The sequence below is a fragment of the Ranitomeya variabilis genome, chromosome 6 (assembly GCF_051348905.1).
Source record: "Ranitomeya variabilis isolate aRanVar5 chromosome 6, aRanVar5.hap1, whole genome shotgun sequence".
Taxonomy (NCBI): Eukaryota; Metazoa; Chordata; class Amphibia; order Anura; family Dendrobatidae; genus Ranitomeya; species Ranitomeya variabilis.
Window position 1 is genome coordinate 89,090,450 of NC_135237.1, and position 13,299 is coordinate 89,103,748.

Here is a 13,299-nt window from a genome sequence, read left to right on the forward strand (position 1 = left end):
CAAAAAAAAAAAAACAAAAAAAAAAAACACACTACATACTCACCATCTGTTGCCCATCAGGTCCCTTGGCGTCTGCTTCCTGCTCTGACTGCCGCCGTAAAGTGAGAGCACAGCAGTGACGTCACCGCTGCGCTCTGCTCTCACTGTACGGCGGCTCAGTCAGAGCAGGAAGCAGACACCAAGGGACCTGACGGGCAACAGATGGTGAGTATGTAGTGTTTGTTTTTTTTGGTAACCAGGGTAAACATCGGGTTACTAAGCGCGGCCCTGCACTTAGTAACCCGATGTTTACCCGGGAACTTCGGCATCGCTCCAGCGCCGTGATTGCACAGTGTGACCGCAGTCTACGACGCTGGAGCGATGATCATACGACGCTGCGACGTCACGAATCGTGCCGTCGTAGCGATCAAAATTGCACTGTGAGACAGTACCCCAACGCAAGCTTTTTTGTTTTTATAAGTCTAGAACCTCAGTATACAAGTTAAATTGCTGTGTTTGCACTTCCTGATAATTGGGTTTTGGATTGCAGTTTAGGCACTAGGTCTCTAGAATGTTTGCCACCACTGGCCCTTCTTAGTAGATAAGATAGTGAGCAAAGCTTACTCTATGCATTATGTATGGAATTTGCATCCAAACATATTGGCGGCTTGAGAGGGGTGAAACCCTATAGCTAAATATTAACTGTCCTCTTTAATGCAGCAGCGGTTACTGGGCTGTAGACATTATCTGCCATAGTGTCTTACTGAGTGGACTGTAAATGGTCGCCGTGTGGAACAGTTAGGAGATCCTGCTGTATTGCAAGTTAGTTTTAGACAGGAAACACTTTAAATAAAGAACATTTTATTGACTGCAGCTTCACCATCTTAGATGGAGCAGAATACCAATACATGGCAGACATTTACAGCAGGATTAGATTATTGTAGCCTTGCTTTTCAGAAGAGGATCATGCTCATGGTTTCTTTTGAAGAGAACATCCTTGACCTGACTGAAGTACACAGCAATTCCTTGACCACCTCGTCCATCTGATGCATTGGCAATAGGTTTGTATTCCTTGTATCTCCTAGAAAAAGAACAATGTATGCCATTTATCACAGCATGCATAAGGCTGGTCTAATTTATGGACTAGATGTGTGCTTGTCAGGCAGCTCCTGCACATCTAGATTATGCAAACATACAAATCTACTGTTTCCAGTGCCTCGTTTTAGTACAGTCATCTGAACTATAGGTTATGGTAATTGTATTTACAGCAAATTGGATGCCAATTTGTTGACCCATTCTAACACCTGTGTAGTGTCCACATCAGGGAAAAACCATCCCCTAAAGATTAAAGATTAGATTGCAAGAGAATACCAAAAGTCATAATAAAGTGCTGGAACACCAACTCACCTGTACAAAGCAACACCAATCACCAGAGCGACAAGGGCTACAAGAGCTAAAGGAATGAGTACTGCAGAAGCAGTCTGTGGTGAAGAACCTACAGAGGGGGATGGAGAAAATGAAAGGCTTAGACTTTAATTTGCATAAGGTTTTTAGATACATGCAAGATCACATTTGATGGTCAAGAATATTTGTAGTTATTGACTGGAGTAACTGCTAATTAACTCTCCTTTAGTCCATAAAATAAGGGGATAGGTAGAATAGCAAGGTCTATTAGTCAGAAGCCACTATAGGCTAGATATTCCCTAGTACAGAGTCACTCACCACCATCTACAGACACCAGTGTGCTAGCAAGAGCCAAACTTGCACCATCGCTCAGTGTAATGTTGACACAGTAGGATCCTGGTTCAAATGCCCTTCGTAGGGTCAGTAAGCATTGATCAGAAGCTGGGACGTCATCACAGACCATGTCTTGAGGAATCATGCAGCTGGCATCTGAGACTATTGTGCAGGCATCTGTAGGCAGGCTGAGAGAACAATGGTCATCTCAAACAGGGAACAGCATTACAAGTTTGGCAGAAATGGGTTTTGCAGAGACATACCTTCCTTCACAAGTTACCACAAAGTCAATTAGAGAGTTTCCGGCTGTAGATGTGGATACCTGAACACTGGTCATCTCAACAATGTTCACCTCAAGGATACCATCTAAAAGTTAGTGATGTGAAGAGTAAACATTCTTGGGACCCTTATATTGCAAGAATCTGTGTAGAAAGGTCTGTCAACTCACCTACAACTGTGAGGTTGTTGTGGTAATAGCCATATCTATATATGAAGCAGTCTGGGGCAGGAGGTGGATATGGAGTGGTGGCATGGCTGGTAGTAACATTGGGCATCTCAGTGGGCAGAGGAGTTTCAGTCTCAAAGGATGCGAATTCTGTATAGTTACCTGCAAAGAATGGTTGCCATTATGTGGTGCAATTTTACATTTAGAAGATACAGTTTACTACACAACACTATCCCAGTTCATATTACTTAGATATTAAGGCTATGCCTACTTACCAGTAGAGTTGGGAGTGGTGAAAGTACTGGTGGTGGTTGGTAGAAGTGTTGTATGGATTGGAGTGGGTGTAGCTGGTTTACATGGACCAGGAATGGCAGCTCTGATGGTCAAGTTAACACTGAAGTTTCCAAGCTGGGTATAGTTATGACTAGAGACTGGGCTGTTGGAAAGCGAATCATTTCCATCACCATAATCCCAGGTGAAGGTCAGTTTAGCTTTATCCAGATAATGGCTCGGATCATGGATTCGGACGTCAAACTCGATTGGTGAATCCTTAATAAAGATGTTGTCTGAGGAATTCTTGTCATTCTTCTGAGAAAGCTTCACATAAAATGGAATTTGATCTTAAGGGGAAGGAAAAAAAGAAAAAAAAAGTCTCATTTCAGAAAGAGCCAAAATATCTGTTAAAAGAAATCGAGATCTGTCATTGAGATTTTGCCACGTGACAATAAAGCTGCCATTTAGTGGGTGTGTTTAGATAGGACTGGGAGGTATGAGACACCAAGTGATCATCTCCGGCTGAAGCAATGGATTTTATTGAAACAGCAGAGCAAGTGACGCGTCACCCATCAAGTTTGATTCCAAATTACCTTTAAGATAATTTAAGAGTGCTGACCATGCCTGTATTGTTACAAAACCCTAGCACAATCATGCTCCTTTGACAGCGAGTGTCTATAACATGTCCCCCCTTTTAAAATCCTAGTAGACAGCCACTATATGTGTCAGTCTGTGCTAGAGTTTAAGGGCCCAGTCTACTCCACCACACCACTCACCAGTTACTACATAAATGCTGCTCGCTTTTGCAACTGGGTAATGTTTCCGGTAACCTCTTCTGAATACAGTGACTTCAATCATTTGTGTGCCGGCTGTGATGTTGGTAGTATTTATGGACAGAACGGCAGACGATCTCCCCATCTGTTGGTAATACTGGCCTGATCGGCAAACAAGAAAAAAAATAATAATAAGTTTGTTACTAAAACATGAAGTAGAATCACTTTTTTAAACCTTGGGATGCATGCCCACCACTACATTTACTCAGTGTGTAGCTGCCATAAAATTCAGGCGCCATGCATTGGTGCTCAAACATCTGACCTGACACTTCATTAAGCAAGAGGATAGAAAAATGCCACATTCTGCTGGTTAGCGGCAGTGCCGAGACCCCCACTATTTAGCATGTTACCTCATGTAGATAAGCAAGAAATGATTTTTCACTAGACCAGTCCTTTAAAAGCACTGTTGCATAATCCTACAGACTACTGGACCGACTTGTCAAGACTGTCATTGTTGGGGAGGGGAGCCAGGTGCACTGCAGTTAGATATTCCTGTCACCTCTTCATGACTCGAGCATTTAATGAGTCGTGTGCACTGCCATAAATCTTACTACAGTCCAGGAACGTCAGAGCTGGTCAAAAATTAGATAAGCTGTCATCTCACCACTTTCTTGGCTCCACCAGTTTTGACTGAGCTGGGAGAACTGGTGTGAAGACCAGTCAAAGTGTAGGTTCCATGCCAAGTTGCACTTAAATTGTGAATTTTCAAATCCTCTACTCCAGACTTCTGGTATGAAAACCACAGTGGCGCATTGCGACGTATTCCAAACTATGCTAGTGTGAAAGTAGCCTTACCTTGGGTGGAGAAGATGTAAATGAAGTTTTGGCGTCGCCAGTGCGGGTGATGTGGGAATGGTTTTCCATCTGGAAAGTTACTGGAAAAGCTGCAGTTTCCTTCATCACAGAAGTCCATCCACTTGGTCCAGTTGTACACATACTGGTCAGAGAAGCTGGAGGATGCTACAGAGACAACGATACTTCAGTGGCCTCATACCATGATACATCATCTAATCTATAGCCGCTCGCTCTGCATTTACCATTTCCACATCCCCTTTCATATTCAATGTCTCCATCTTCATTCTCTCGCTGACAGCGGGGAAACTGCAGGGTCACAGCAAAAGTGATATTTGACCCTATCAGCGCAGGGCTGTCACTGGTCAGCAATGCCACCACTTTGCCACCTAGACAGAAAGGTTAAGTCAGCAGGATATCAAGTCATTTTCAGTGAAATGGAGCCACAAATACATTTGAGGAATACCTCTCCAGCAGTTCTCCCATCTAGAATCATCAGATTTCCAGGCAGGGTAGAGTTTCTCATCCCAGGAGTTGGTCTCAGGAGACCAGCCGGCAATATGGTTACTGTGACCTTTAGAACCAGATTTCCTGCCAAACTCCATTACATCCTGAAACCCTGTTAAGTTCACAGTGTAGGACTGTAAAAGTCAAATCTTGCCAACACCACAAGACTAAGCATAAAGTACTTTTTAAGTAACAGTAATTCAACAATTGGAGGTGTAAAAAAAAGGAACATGATCAGATTATACCACATCTCCTGGGCAGGGGAGGATGCAAAAGAGTATACAGACAGCACAGGTCACTGCCTGTTTTTAAGCAATATTTTTCCTTAACCCCTTTCTGTCATTGGACGTACTATTCCGTCCATGTGGGGCGGGCCCTACTTCCCAAGGGCAGAATAGGTGGCTTACCGAGTGTCTGCTCAGTGCAGTCGCTGGTAAGCCTGCAGCCCTGTCAGTGAGATCGGTGATATGACAGAGTGCTGTGCACACTGTCAAATCACCGATCTGTGATGTCCCCCCCTGGGACAAAGTAAAAAAAAAAAAAAAAAAAAAAAAGTCCACATGTGTAAAAAAAATATAAAAAAAAATAAATCCTAAAATAAAAAAAATTCCCATAAATAAATTTCTTTATCTTAATTAAAAAAAAAACAAAACAAACAATAAAAGTACACATATTTAGTATCGCCGCGTCCGTAACGACCCCACCTATAAGACTACATAACTAGTTAACCCCTTCAGTGAACACCGTAAAAAAAAAAAAACGAGGCAAAAAAACAACGCTTTATTCTCATACCGCCAATCAAAAAGTGGAATAACACGCGATCAAAAAGACGGATATAAATAACCATGGTACCGCTGAAAACGTCATCTTGTCCCGCAAAAAACGAGGCACCATACACCATCAGCGAAAAAATAAAAAAGTTAGTCCTCAGAATAAAGCGATGCCAAAATAATTATTTTCTCTATAAAATAGCTTTTATCATATAAAAGCGCCAAAACATAAAAAAAGATATAAATGAGGTATCACTGTAATCGTACTGACCCGAAGAATAAAACTCCTTTATCCATTTTACCAAACGTGGAACGGTATAAACGCCTCCCCCAAAAGAAATTAATGAATAGCTGGTTTTTGGTCATTCTGCCTCACAAAAATCGGAATAAAAAAGCGATCAAAAAATCTCCCGTGCCCGAACATGTTACCAATAAAAACGTCAACTCGTCCCACAAAAAACAAGACCTCACATGACTCTGGACTCAAATATGGAAAAATTATAGCTCTCAAAATGTGGTAACGCAAAAGATATTTTTTGCAATAAAAAGCGTCTTTCAGTGTGTGACGGCTGCCAATCATAAAAATCCGCTATAAAAGTAAATCAAACCCCCCTTCATCACCCGCTTAGGCTACGTTCACATTTGCGTTGTGCGCCGCAGCGTCGGCGATGCAACGCACAACGCAGGAACACCGCTGCGTTTTGCGACGCATGCGTCCTTTTTTTGCTTGATTTTGGATGCACCAAAAAATGCAACTTGCTGCGTCCTCTGCGCCATGACGCGTGTGCCGCAGTGACGCATGCGTCGCAAAACGCAAGTGCAACGCATGTCCATGCGTCCCCATGTTAAATATAGGGGCGCATGACGCATGCGGCGACGCTGCGGCACCCGACGCTGCGGCGCAGAACGCTAATGTGAACGTAGCCTTAGTTAGGGAAAAATTAAAAAATGTATTTATTTCCACTTTCCCGTTAGGGCTAGGGCTACATTTAGGGTTGGGGCTAAAGTTAGGGTTTGGATTACATTTACGGTTGGGAATAGGGTTGGGATTAGGGTTAGGGGTGTGTCTGGGTTACAGGTGTGGTTAGGGTTACCGTTGGGATTAGGGTTAGGGGTGTGTGTGGATTAGGGTTTCAGTTATAATTGGGGGCTTTCCACTGTTTAGGCACATCAGGGGCTCTCCAAACGTGACATGGCGTCCCATTTCAATTCCAGCCAATTCTGCGTTGAAAAAGTAAAACAGTGCTCCTTCCCTTCCAAGCTCTCCCGTGCGCCCAAACAGGGGTTTACCCCAACATATGGGGTATCAGCGTACTCGGAACACATTGGAGAACAACTTTTGGGGTCCAATTTCTCCTGTTACCCTTGGGAAAATACAAAACTAGGGGCTAAAAAATAATTTTTGTGGGAAAAAAAAAAAAATGTTATTTGCATGGCTCTGCGTTATAAACTGTAGTGAAACACTAGGGGGTTCAAAGCTCTCACAACACAACTAGATAAGTTCCTTGGGGGGGGGTCTAGTTTCCAATATTGGGTCACTTGTGGGGGGTTTCTACTGTTTAGGTACATTAGGGGCTCTGCAAACGCAATGTGACGCCTGCAGACCAATCCATCTAAGTCTGCATTGCAAATGATGCTCTTTCCCTTCCGAGCTCTGCCATGCACTCAAACGGTGGTTCCCCCCCCAGATATCAGCGTACTCAGGACAAATTGGACAACAATATATAGGGTCTTATTTCTCCTGTTACCCTTGGAAAAATACAAAACTGGGGGCTAAAAAATAATGTTTGTGGAAAAAAATATTTATTTGCACGGCTCTGCGTTATAAACTGTAGTGAAACACTTAGGGGTTCAAATCTCTTACAACACAACTAAATAAGTTCCTTGGGGGGTCTACTTTCCAAAATGGTGTCACTTGTGGGGGGTTTCAATGTTTAGGCACATCAGTGGCTCTCCAAACGCAACATGGTGTCCCATCTCAATTCCTGTCAATTTTGCATTGAAAAGTCAAATGGCACTCCTTCGCTTCCAAGCTCTGTCATGCGCCCAAACAGTGGTTTACCCCCACATATGGGGTATCGGCGTACTCTGGACAAATTGTATAACATCTTTTGGGGTCCATTTTCTCCTGTTACCCTTGGTAAAATAAAACAAATTGGAGCTGAATTAAAATTGTGTGAAAAAAAGTTAAATGTTCATTTTTATTTAAACATTCCAAAAACTCCTGTGAAACACCTGAAGGGTTAATAAACTTTTTGAATGTGGTTTTGAGCACCTTGAGGGGTGCAGTTTTTAGAATGGTGTCACACTTGGGTATTTTCTATCATATAGACCCCTCAAAATGACTTCAAATGAGATGTGGTCCCTAAACAAAAAAAATGGTGTTGTAAAAATGAGAAATTGCTGGTCAACTTTTAACCCTTATAACTCCCTAACAAAAAAAAAAAAATTTTGGTTCCAAAATGATGCTGATGTAAAGTAGACATGTGGGAAATGTTACTTATTAAGTATTTTGTGTGACATATCACTGTGATTTAATTGCATAAAAATTCAAATTTGGAAAATTGCAAAATTTTCACCAAATTTCCATTTTTTTCACAAATAAACGCAGGTAATATCAAAGAAATTTTACCACTATCATGAAGTACAATATGTCACGAGAAAACAATGTCAGAATCACCAGGATCCGTTGAAGCGTTCCAGAGTTATAACCTCATAAAGGGACAGTGGTCAGAATTGTAAAAATTGGCCCGGTCCATAACGTGCAAACCACCCTTGGGGGTGAAGGGGTTTAAGAATCAGCTGTGATCCCATTTGGTCCTGTCTGTATACTCTTTTGCCTCCTCCCTGCCCAGGAGCTGGAGTATGCTCAGACCATGTTCCTGTATGGTCAGACACATTTATAAGATTCTCTCAACACAGGAACACAGTTTGCTTCCCCCCCTCCCCCCCCCTCTCTCTCTCCTCCTGGGTTGATTTTGCACTCAATTCATGGGTAAAAATAGGAGATTCTGTATTCAGTGAAGACCATAGTCAAATTAAATTTGGAGCCTTTAAAGGTCTATGGAGGGGAAAGGCGGTCACTATAGGCAGAGATTCTACTGCAAGTGCTCCTGAAACCACAGCTACAGACCTCCATAGAACTTTATGAGCACCAACTTTAAGCTTCAGTAATAGGAAGGAGTCTATACGGGAGGAGACAATTCAGTTTTCTATTGGTTTAATTAAAAAAAACAAAAAAAAACACCACACAAAAAAAACCACACACACACTTACTCTTGGCGAGTTAGACAAGCACCAATTCCTTCTACTTCTGAACTACAGCCACAATGAGCACCCCTTACAGATGCAGTGACCACATCTGCAGTAACCATTTTTTTGTGTGTATAAGGCTGGTTTCACATTTGCGTTCAGGATGGCTGCATACTTCCTCCCTGAAGCACCACCTACTTCTGTGCAGTCGCTGCACACATCAAATCGCCACATGCAGACACATCCGCATACCACGCATGTCCCTGCATACCCAATATTGAAAGATAGGCATACAGCGTAACGCAGGACGTATACAGAAGTAGGCAGAGCTTCAGGGAGGAAGTACGCAGCCATCCACAAGCCCTCCTGAACACAAATGTGAACCTAGCCTAAGCAAATGAGTCCTAGTACTTGCCAGGATATACACCACAGAATAATTATCACTGGTATCAAAATAACCAGCACAAAATCTCGGTGCCATTCTTACCGACTCCCATCTAGGTCTATAACATACATTGCGGATCGTGTAATACTAAAGCATCTAACCACCAACCAAAATGGTTAACCCCCTCACTTACTTTTTCCTGCCTGGACGCCAGAGCCTAGGCAGAGCAGCACCAGCCCTCCCACTACTACCACCAACATCCTGAGAAGTGAATGAGCTACTCAGGGATCTGCACAGGAGCCTTTAAATTGTGATCAACAAGCCACAGCTACAAAAAGTAGCAGCAGATCCCCATGATCCCTCCTCCTGTTTATGCCTTCTTCACATGTCCGTATAGGCTACTTTCACACTAGCGTCGCGTGCTGTACGTCGCAATGCGTCGTTTTGGAGAAAAAACGCATCCTGCAAAGTTGCCCGTCGGATGCGTTTTTTTCTCCATAGGCTTGCATTAGCGACGCATTGCGACGTATGGCCACACGTCGCCTCCGTCGTGCGACGGATGCGTCGTGTTTTGGCAGACCGTCGGCACAAAAAACGTTACATGTAACGTTTTTTTGTGCGTCATGTCCGCCATTTCCGACCGCGCATGCGCGGCCGGAACTCCGTCCCCTCCTCCCCGGACATTACAATGGGGCAGCGGATGTGTTGAAAAACTGCATCTGCTGCCCCCGTTGTGCTACTTAACACACTGTCCGTCGGTATGTTGGGCCGACGGTTTGCGACGGCCCGTACCGACGGACTAGTGTGAAAGTAGCTATAAGTGTATGTGTCCACGTTCAGGATTGCATAAGGATTTGGTCAGGATTTTATGCAGGTAAAATCCTGACCAAATCTGCACCTGAGGTCACTGGCAGGTCACCTGCGGTGTTCGTGCGTGTTTTGCTCATTGTAAGGCCAGTCTCACACGTCCAGATAATTCCGGTACTGTAGCGCTGTCTCCTGCACGGTCCATGTGGTCCTCAGTCAGCACACGGGCGGCACACGGACAGCATCTGTGTGCGGTACGTGTTTACACGGACCCATTGACTTTAATGGGTCCGTGTGATCCGTGCGCTCCCACGAACACTGACATGTCTCCGTGTTTTTCAAACGGACACACAGTCCGTGAAAACACGCTGACATGTGCAGAGACACATTGATTTTAATGTGTCTACGTGAGTCAGTGTCTCCGGTACGTGAGAAAACTGTCACCACACGTACCGGAGCCACTGACGTGTGAAACAGGGCTAAGGACATGCTGTGTTCTTAAAAGACGCGCCGCATGTCAGTTTTCGCGGGTGTGCCGCATGCGTCTTTTAATGCATAGTGGAGACGGAATTTCATTAAATCCCCTCCACTATGCTGTAACATCTGGACGCTGCGTGTTTGACGCTGCGGCTCAACACAGCGTCAAAAATGCAGCGTTTCCTGAATGTGGAAACATACCCTTAAATTGCTACCGATGTCATCCATGTGTCCATTTTATCATTCGTGTGGTCATCAGTGTTTTCTAGTTTGACTAAAGAAAGAAAGAAATTCCTCAGCTTCTCCTATACTGTGCAGTGTTACACTCGGGCAGCACACAGGCCGTACACTGCTGCCATCCGTGTGCTCTCTAAGCTTAATGCTACATTTACATGAGACTTTTTCCATCTTGAATTTACCACAAATTGTCAGATTTTACCAGTGCGGTTTATGGAGGTGAAACAAAAATTCTGGTAAAGCGACACGGAGATTTTATAGATGAAACAAATGTCACATTAATCTTCCTTTATGGCACGCTCCACACTCGCTTTTTTTTGCGGCTTTTAGGCTGCCGTCACACTAGCAGTATTTGGTCAGTATTTTACCTCAGTATTTGTAAGCCAAAACCAGGAGTGGAACAAATAGAGGAAAAGTATAATAGAAACATATGCACCACTTCTGCATTCATCACCCACTCCTGGTTTTGGCTTACAAATACTGATGTAAAATACTGCTAGTGTGACGGCAGCCCAAGAGGAAATGAAAAAGAAAAAAGACGTCTTCAGAGGGGAATATATTCTGGCATTTAGTACGGTAACTTTAATAAGAGATTAAAAAAACACACAGCTGCAGTAAGATGTGTCTGCAGTTTGGCATTTTCTCTGTTTTTTTTCCTAAAGTGTCTTTTTATGTTTGTTTTTTTTACAATGTTTCCTGAAGTCATTTTAAGGCCGGGGTCACACTTACCGTATGGAAAATCGGTCCAAGTCTCCCTGCTGAGAGTCGCACAAGTGTTCTCCATATGGTCATTCGTGTGTAATGTGTTTGCAATGCGATGATGCGATTTTCTCACACCTATGTATCCTTATGACATCCGTACGATACGCGTATGGCTTTACATTTCTCACTGATTTTCCCCATTGAATTTAATGGCTCAACGGGCTGAAATGAGGAAAATGGTTGCGTATTTCTCACCAGCTACACTGATGGTCCCTGTGGTGTCTGATTTTTTTCTCGCACCCATAGACTTGCATTGGCGAGACTCCGGCGATATACGGGTACAATCACAACATGCTGCGATTTCACTCGCACGCTGAATACATCCGAGAAAAAAAAACGGTGATTGGAGCTGCCCCATAGATTAACACTGGTCCGAGTGCTATGTTTTCTCACATAGCACTCGTCCATATTCAATGCTAGTGTGACTCCGGCCTAAAGCTTATTTTGTTAGCGTTTTTTTTTTTTTTTTTTTCATTTTGGGGGCGTTCTTTTGTGCAGTTTTTGTAGTGTATTTTTTAAGTCTATTAAGCAATCAGTAAATCCTGAGCATTTTTGTAAGGTGGAAATGCTCATAAAACTCTCCCCAAAAAAGCAGGCATCTTGTGGACTTTTTTTCCCCATCCCGTCGACTTTTGTTGTAAAGAATGGTGTCCACACACTTATTTTAACTGCTTGATGCTTTTGGAAAGCTGAAGAGGTTAAAAGTCACTTAAAATCCTGAACATATGAACAGAAAGGGTATGTTTCCACGGTCAGGAAACGCTGCTTGTTTGACGCTGCGCAGAGCTGCAGCGTCAAACAAGCAGCGTCCAGATGTTCCAGCATAGTGGAGGGGATTTTATGAAATCCCGTCTCCACTATGCGTGGAAACCCGCACGCGGCGGCCCTGCGACTCCGGACATGCTGCGCGTCTTTTCAGATCGCAGCATGTCCGTACACCTTGCGGGCACGCAGCGTCCCCGCAAGGCATATCACAGGACGCTATGGGAGAGAGCGATCATCCCGGATGTGAAGAGTTAACACATCCGGCATGATCGCGTCCCCGGCTATCCTGACAGTGGAAATGCAGCGCCCCAGAGTCCTGGTCGTTGCAGTGCTGTGGCTTCGCCGCTAAGGGGAGCCATGGTACGTTCGATGGCACCGAAGGAGTTCCTCCAATCAGGTATCACAGACACCAATATGTTTCACAGCTGGGCCTCCGGGGGGAGCTAAGGGTGCTATTCATTAGGCCACTCCCCACCATAGTGGGTAAACTGGGGGTCAGGCAGGAAGTGAGAGAGAACGCTGACGGGATTGAACGGAGCAACACCCTGTGGCAGGGGGTGTTGTGAAGGGAGAGACTGTAGGGTCTCTGCCAGGGGTGGGATCCTGGCAGAGGCTTGGCATTGAAAGAACGTAACGGGTCCGCGCAGGCTCCTGGAAGCGGCGGCACTCAAGAAAGGACTAGAAGCGAGATAGATTGTGCTGAGTGAGAAACGAGATCAAGCAGAAGGAGAATACCAGCAGGGGTTTTGTTGAAAGAGGCAGCACCCTGCTGAGGCGCAATACCGGTGGCCGGAACGCCGAGGGAGTGGATTAGAATACAGCTTCAAGCCATACTCCAAACAGCGGCAGGACAGTCGGTCTCAGGCGGGCTGTCTACCACATATCACCTGTGAAGTCTTGGGGGGCAATTGCGGGAGAGGGGCGACTCTAGGGTCCCGGAAGAACTCCAGGCCTACCTGACAAACGGGTGCCATTCCAACCTGAATACAGGGAAGGGGTGGATTACAGAGGAACATCAAATCGAGTTGTGAGGGAACTTAAGAAACAGACACAACCGTTGTGGGGTTACTTTCCGTGAGCACAGCAGGGAAGGACTACAACACATAGCGCTAGAAGGAAGGCACAGATTTCCACCTGAGAGGAGAACTCTGGAGGTGCCATTGGACCGGCCGGACTTGCGTAGCCTGGTGAACCGTGTTCTGGACTGAGGACTCAGAGATCTCCAGTAAAGAGGTAAAGAGACTGCAACCTGGTGTCCTCGTTATTTACCGCGACTTA

At 44.5% G+C, this 13,299-nt stretch overlaps 1 protein-coding gene across 1 annotated transcript; it reads right to left on the bottom strand.

The window, feature by feature from the left end:
* Positions 1–823: 823 nt before the first annotated feature.
* LOC143781870 (protein QNR-71-like) lies at positions 824–9,303 on the bottom strand. The gene is made up of 11 exons (XM_077268778.1): positions 9,167–9,303; positions 4,526–4,678; positions 4,305–4,448; positions 4,063–4,227; positions 3,211–3,369; positions 2,437–2,781; positions 2,165–2,323; positions 1,980–2,082; positions 1,702–1,904; positions 1,387–1,474; positions 824–1,060 (listed from the first exon to the last, which is right to left on the bottom strand). The coding sequence occupies exons 1-11, from the start codon at positions 9,231–9,233 to the stop codon at positions 910–912; spliced, it is 1,737 nt and encodes a 578-aa protein (XP_077124893.1). The 5' UTR covers positions 9,234–9,303; the 3' UTR covers positions 824–909.
* Between the last annotated feature and the right edge of the window lie 3,996 nt (positions 9,304–13,299).

Excerpts from the sequence above, each read along its gene's own strand:
- LOC143781870 (XM_077268778.1), bottom strand. The coding sequence starts at position 9,233 with ATGTTGGTGGTAGTAGTGGGAGGGCTGGTGCTGCTCTGCCTAGGCTCT. Across the intron at positions 4,679-9,166 it reads TGGCGTCCAGGCAGGAAAAA|GGTTTCAGGATGTAATGGAG; the intron begins GTAAGTGAGGGG and ends TGAACTTAACAG. Across the intron at positions 2,782-3,210 it reads CAGCATTTATGTAGTAACTG|ATCAAATTCCATTTTATGTG; the intron begins GTGAGTGGTGTG and ends CTTCCCCTTAAG.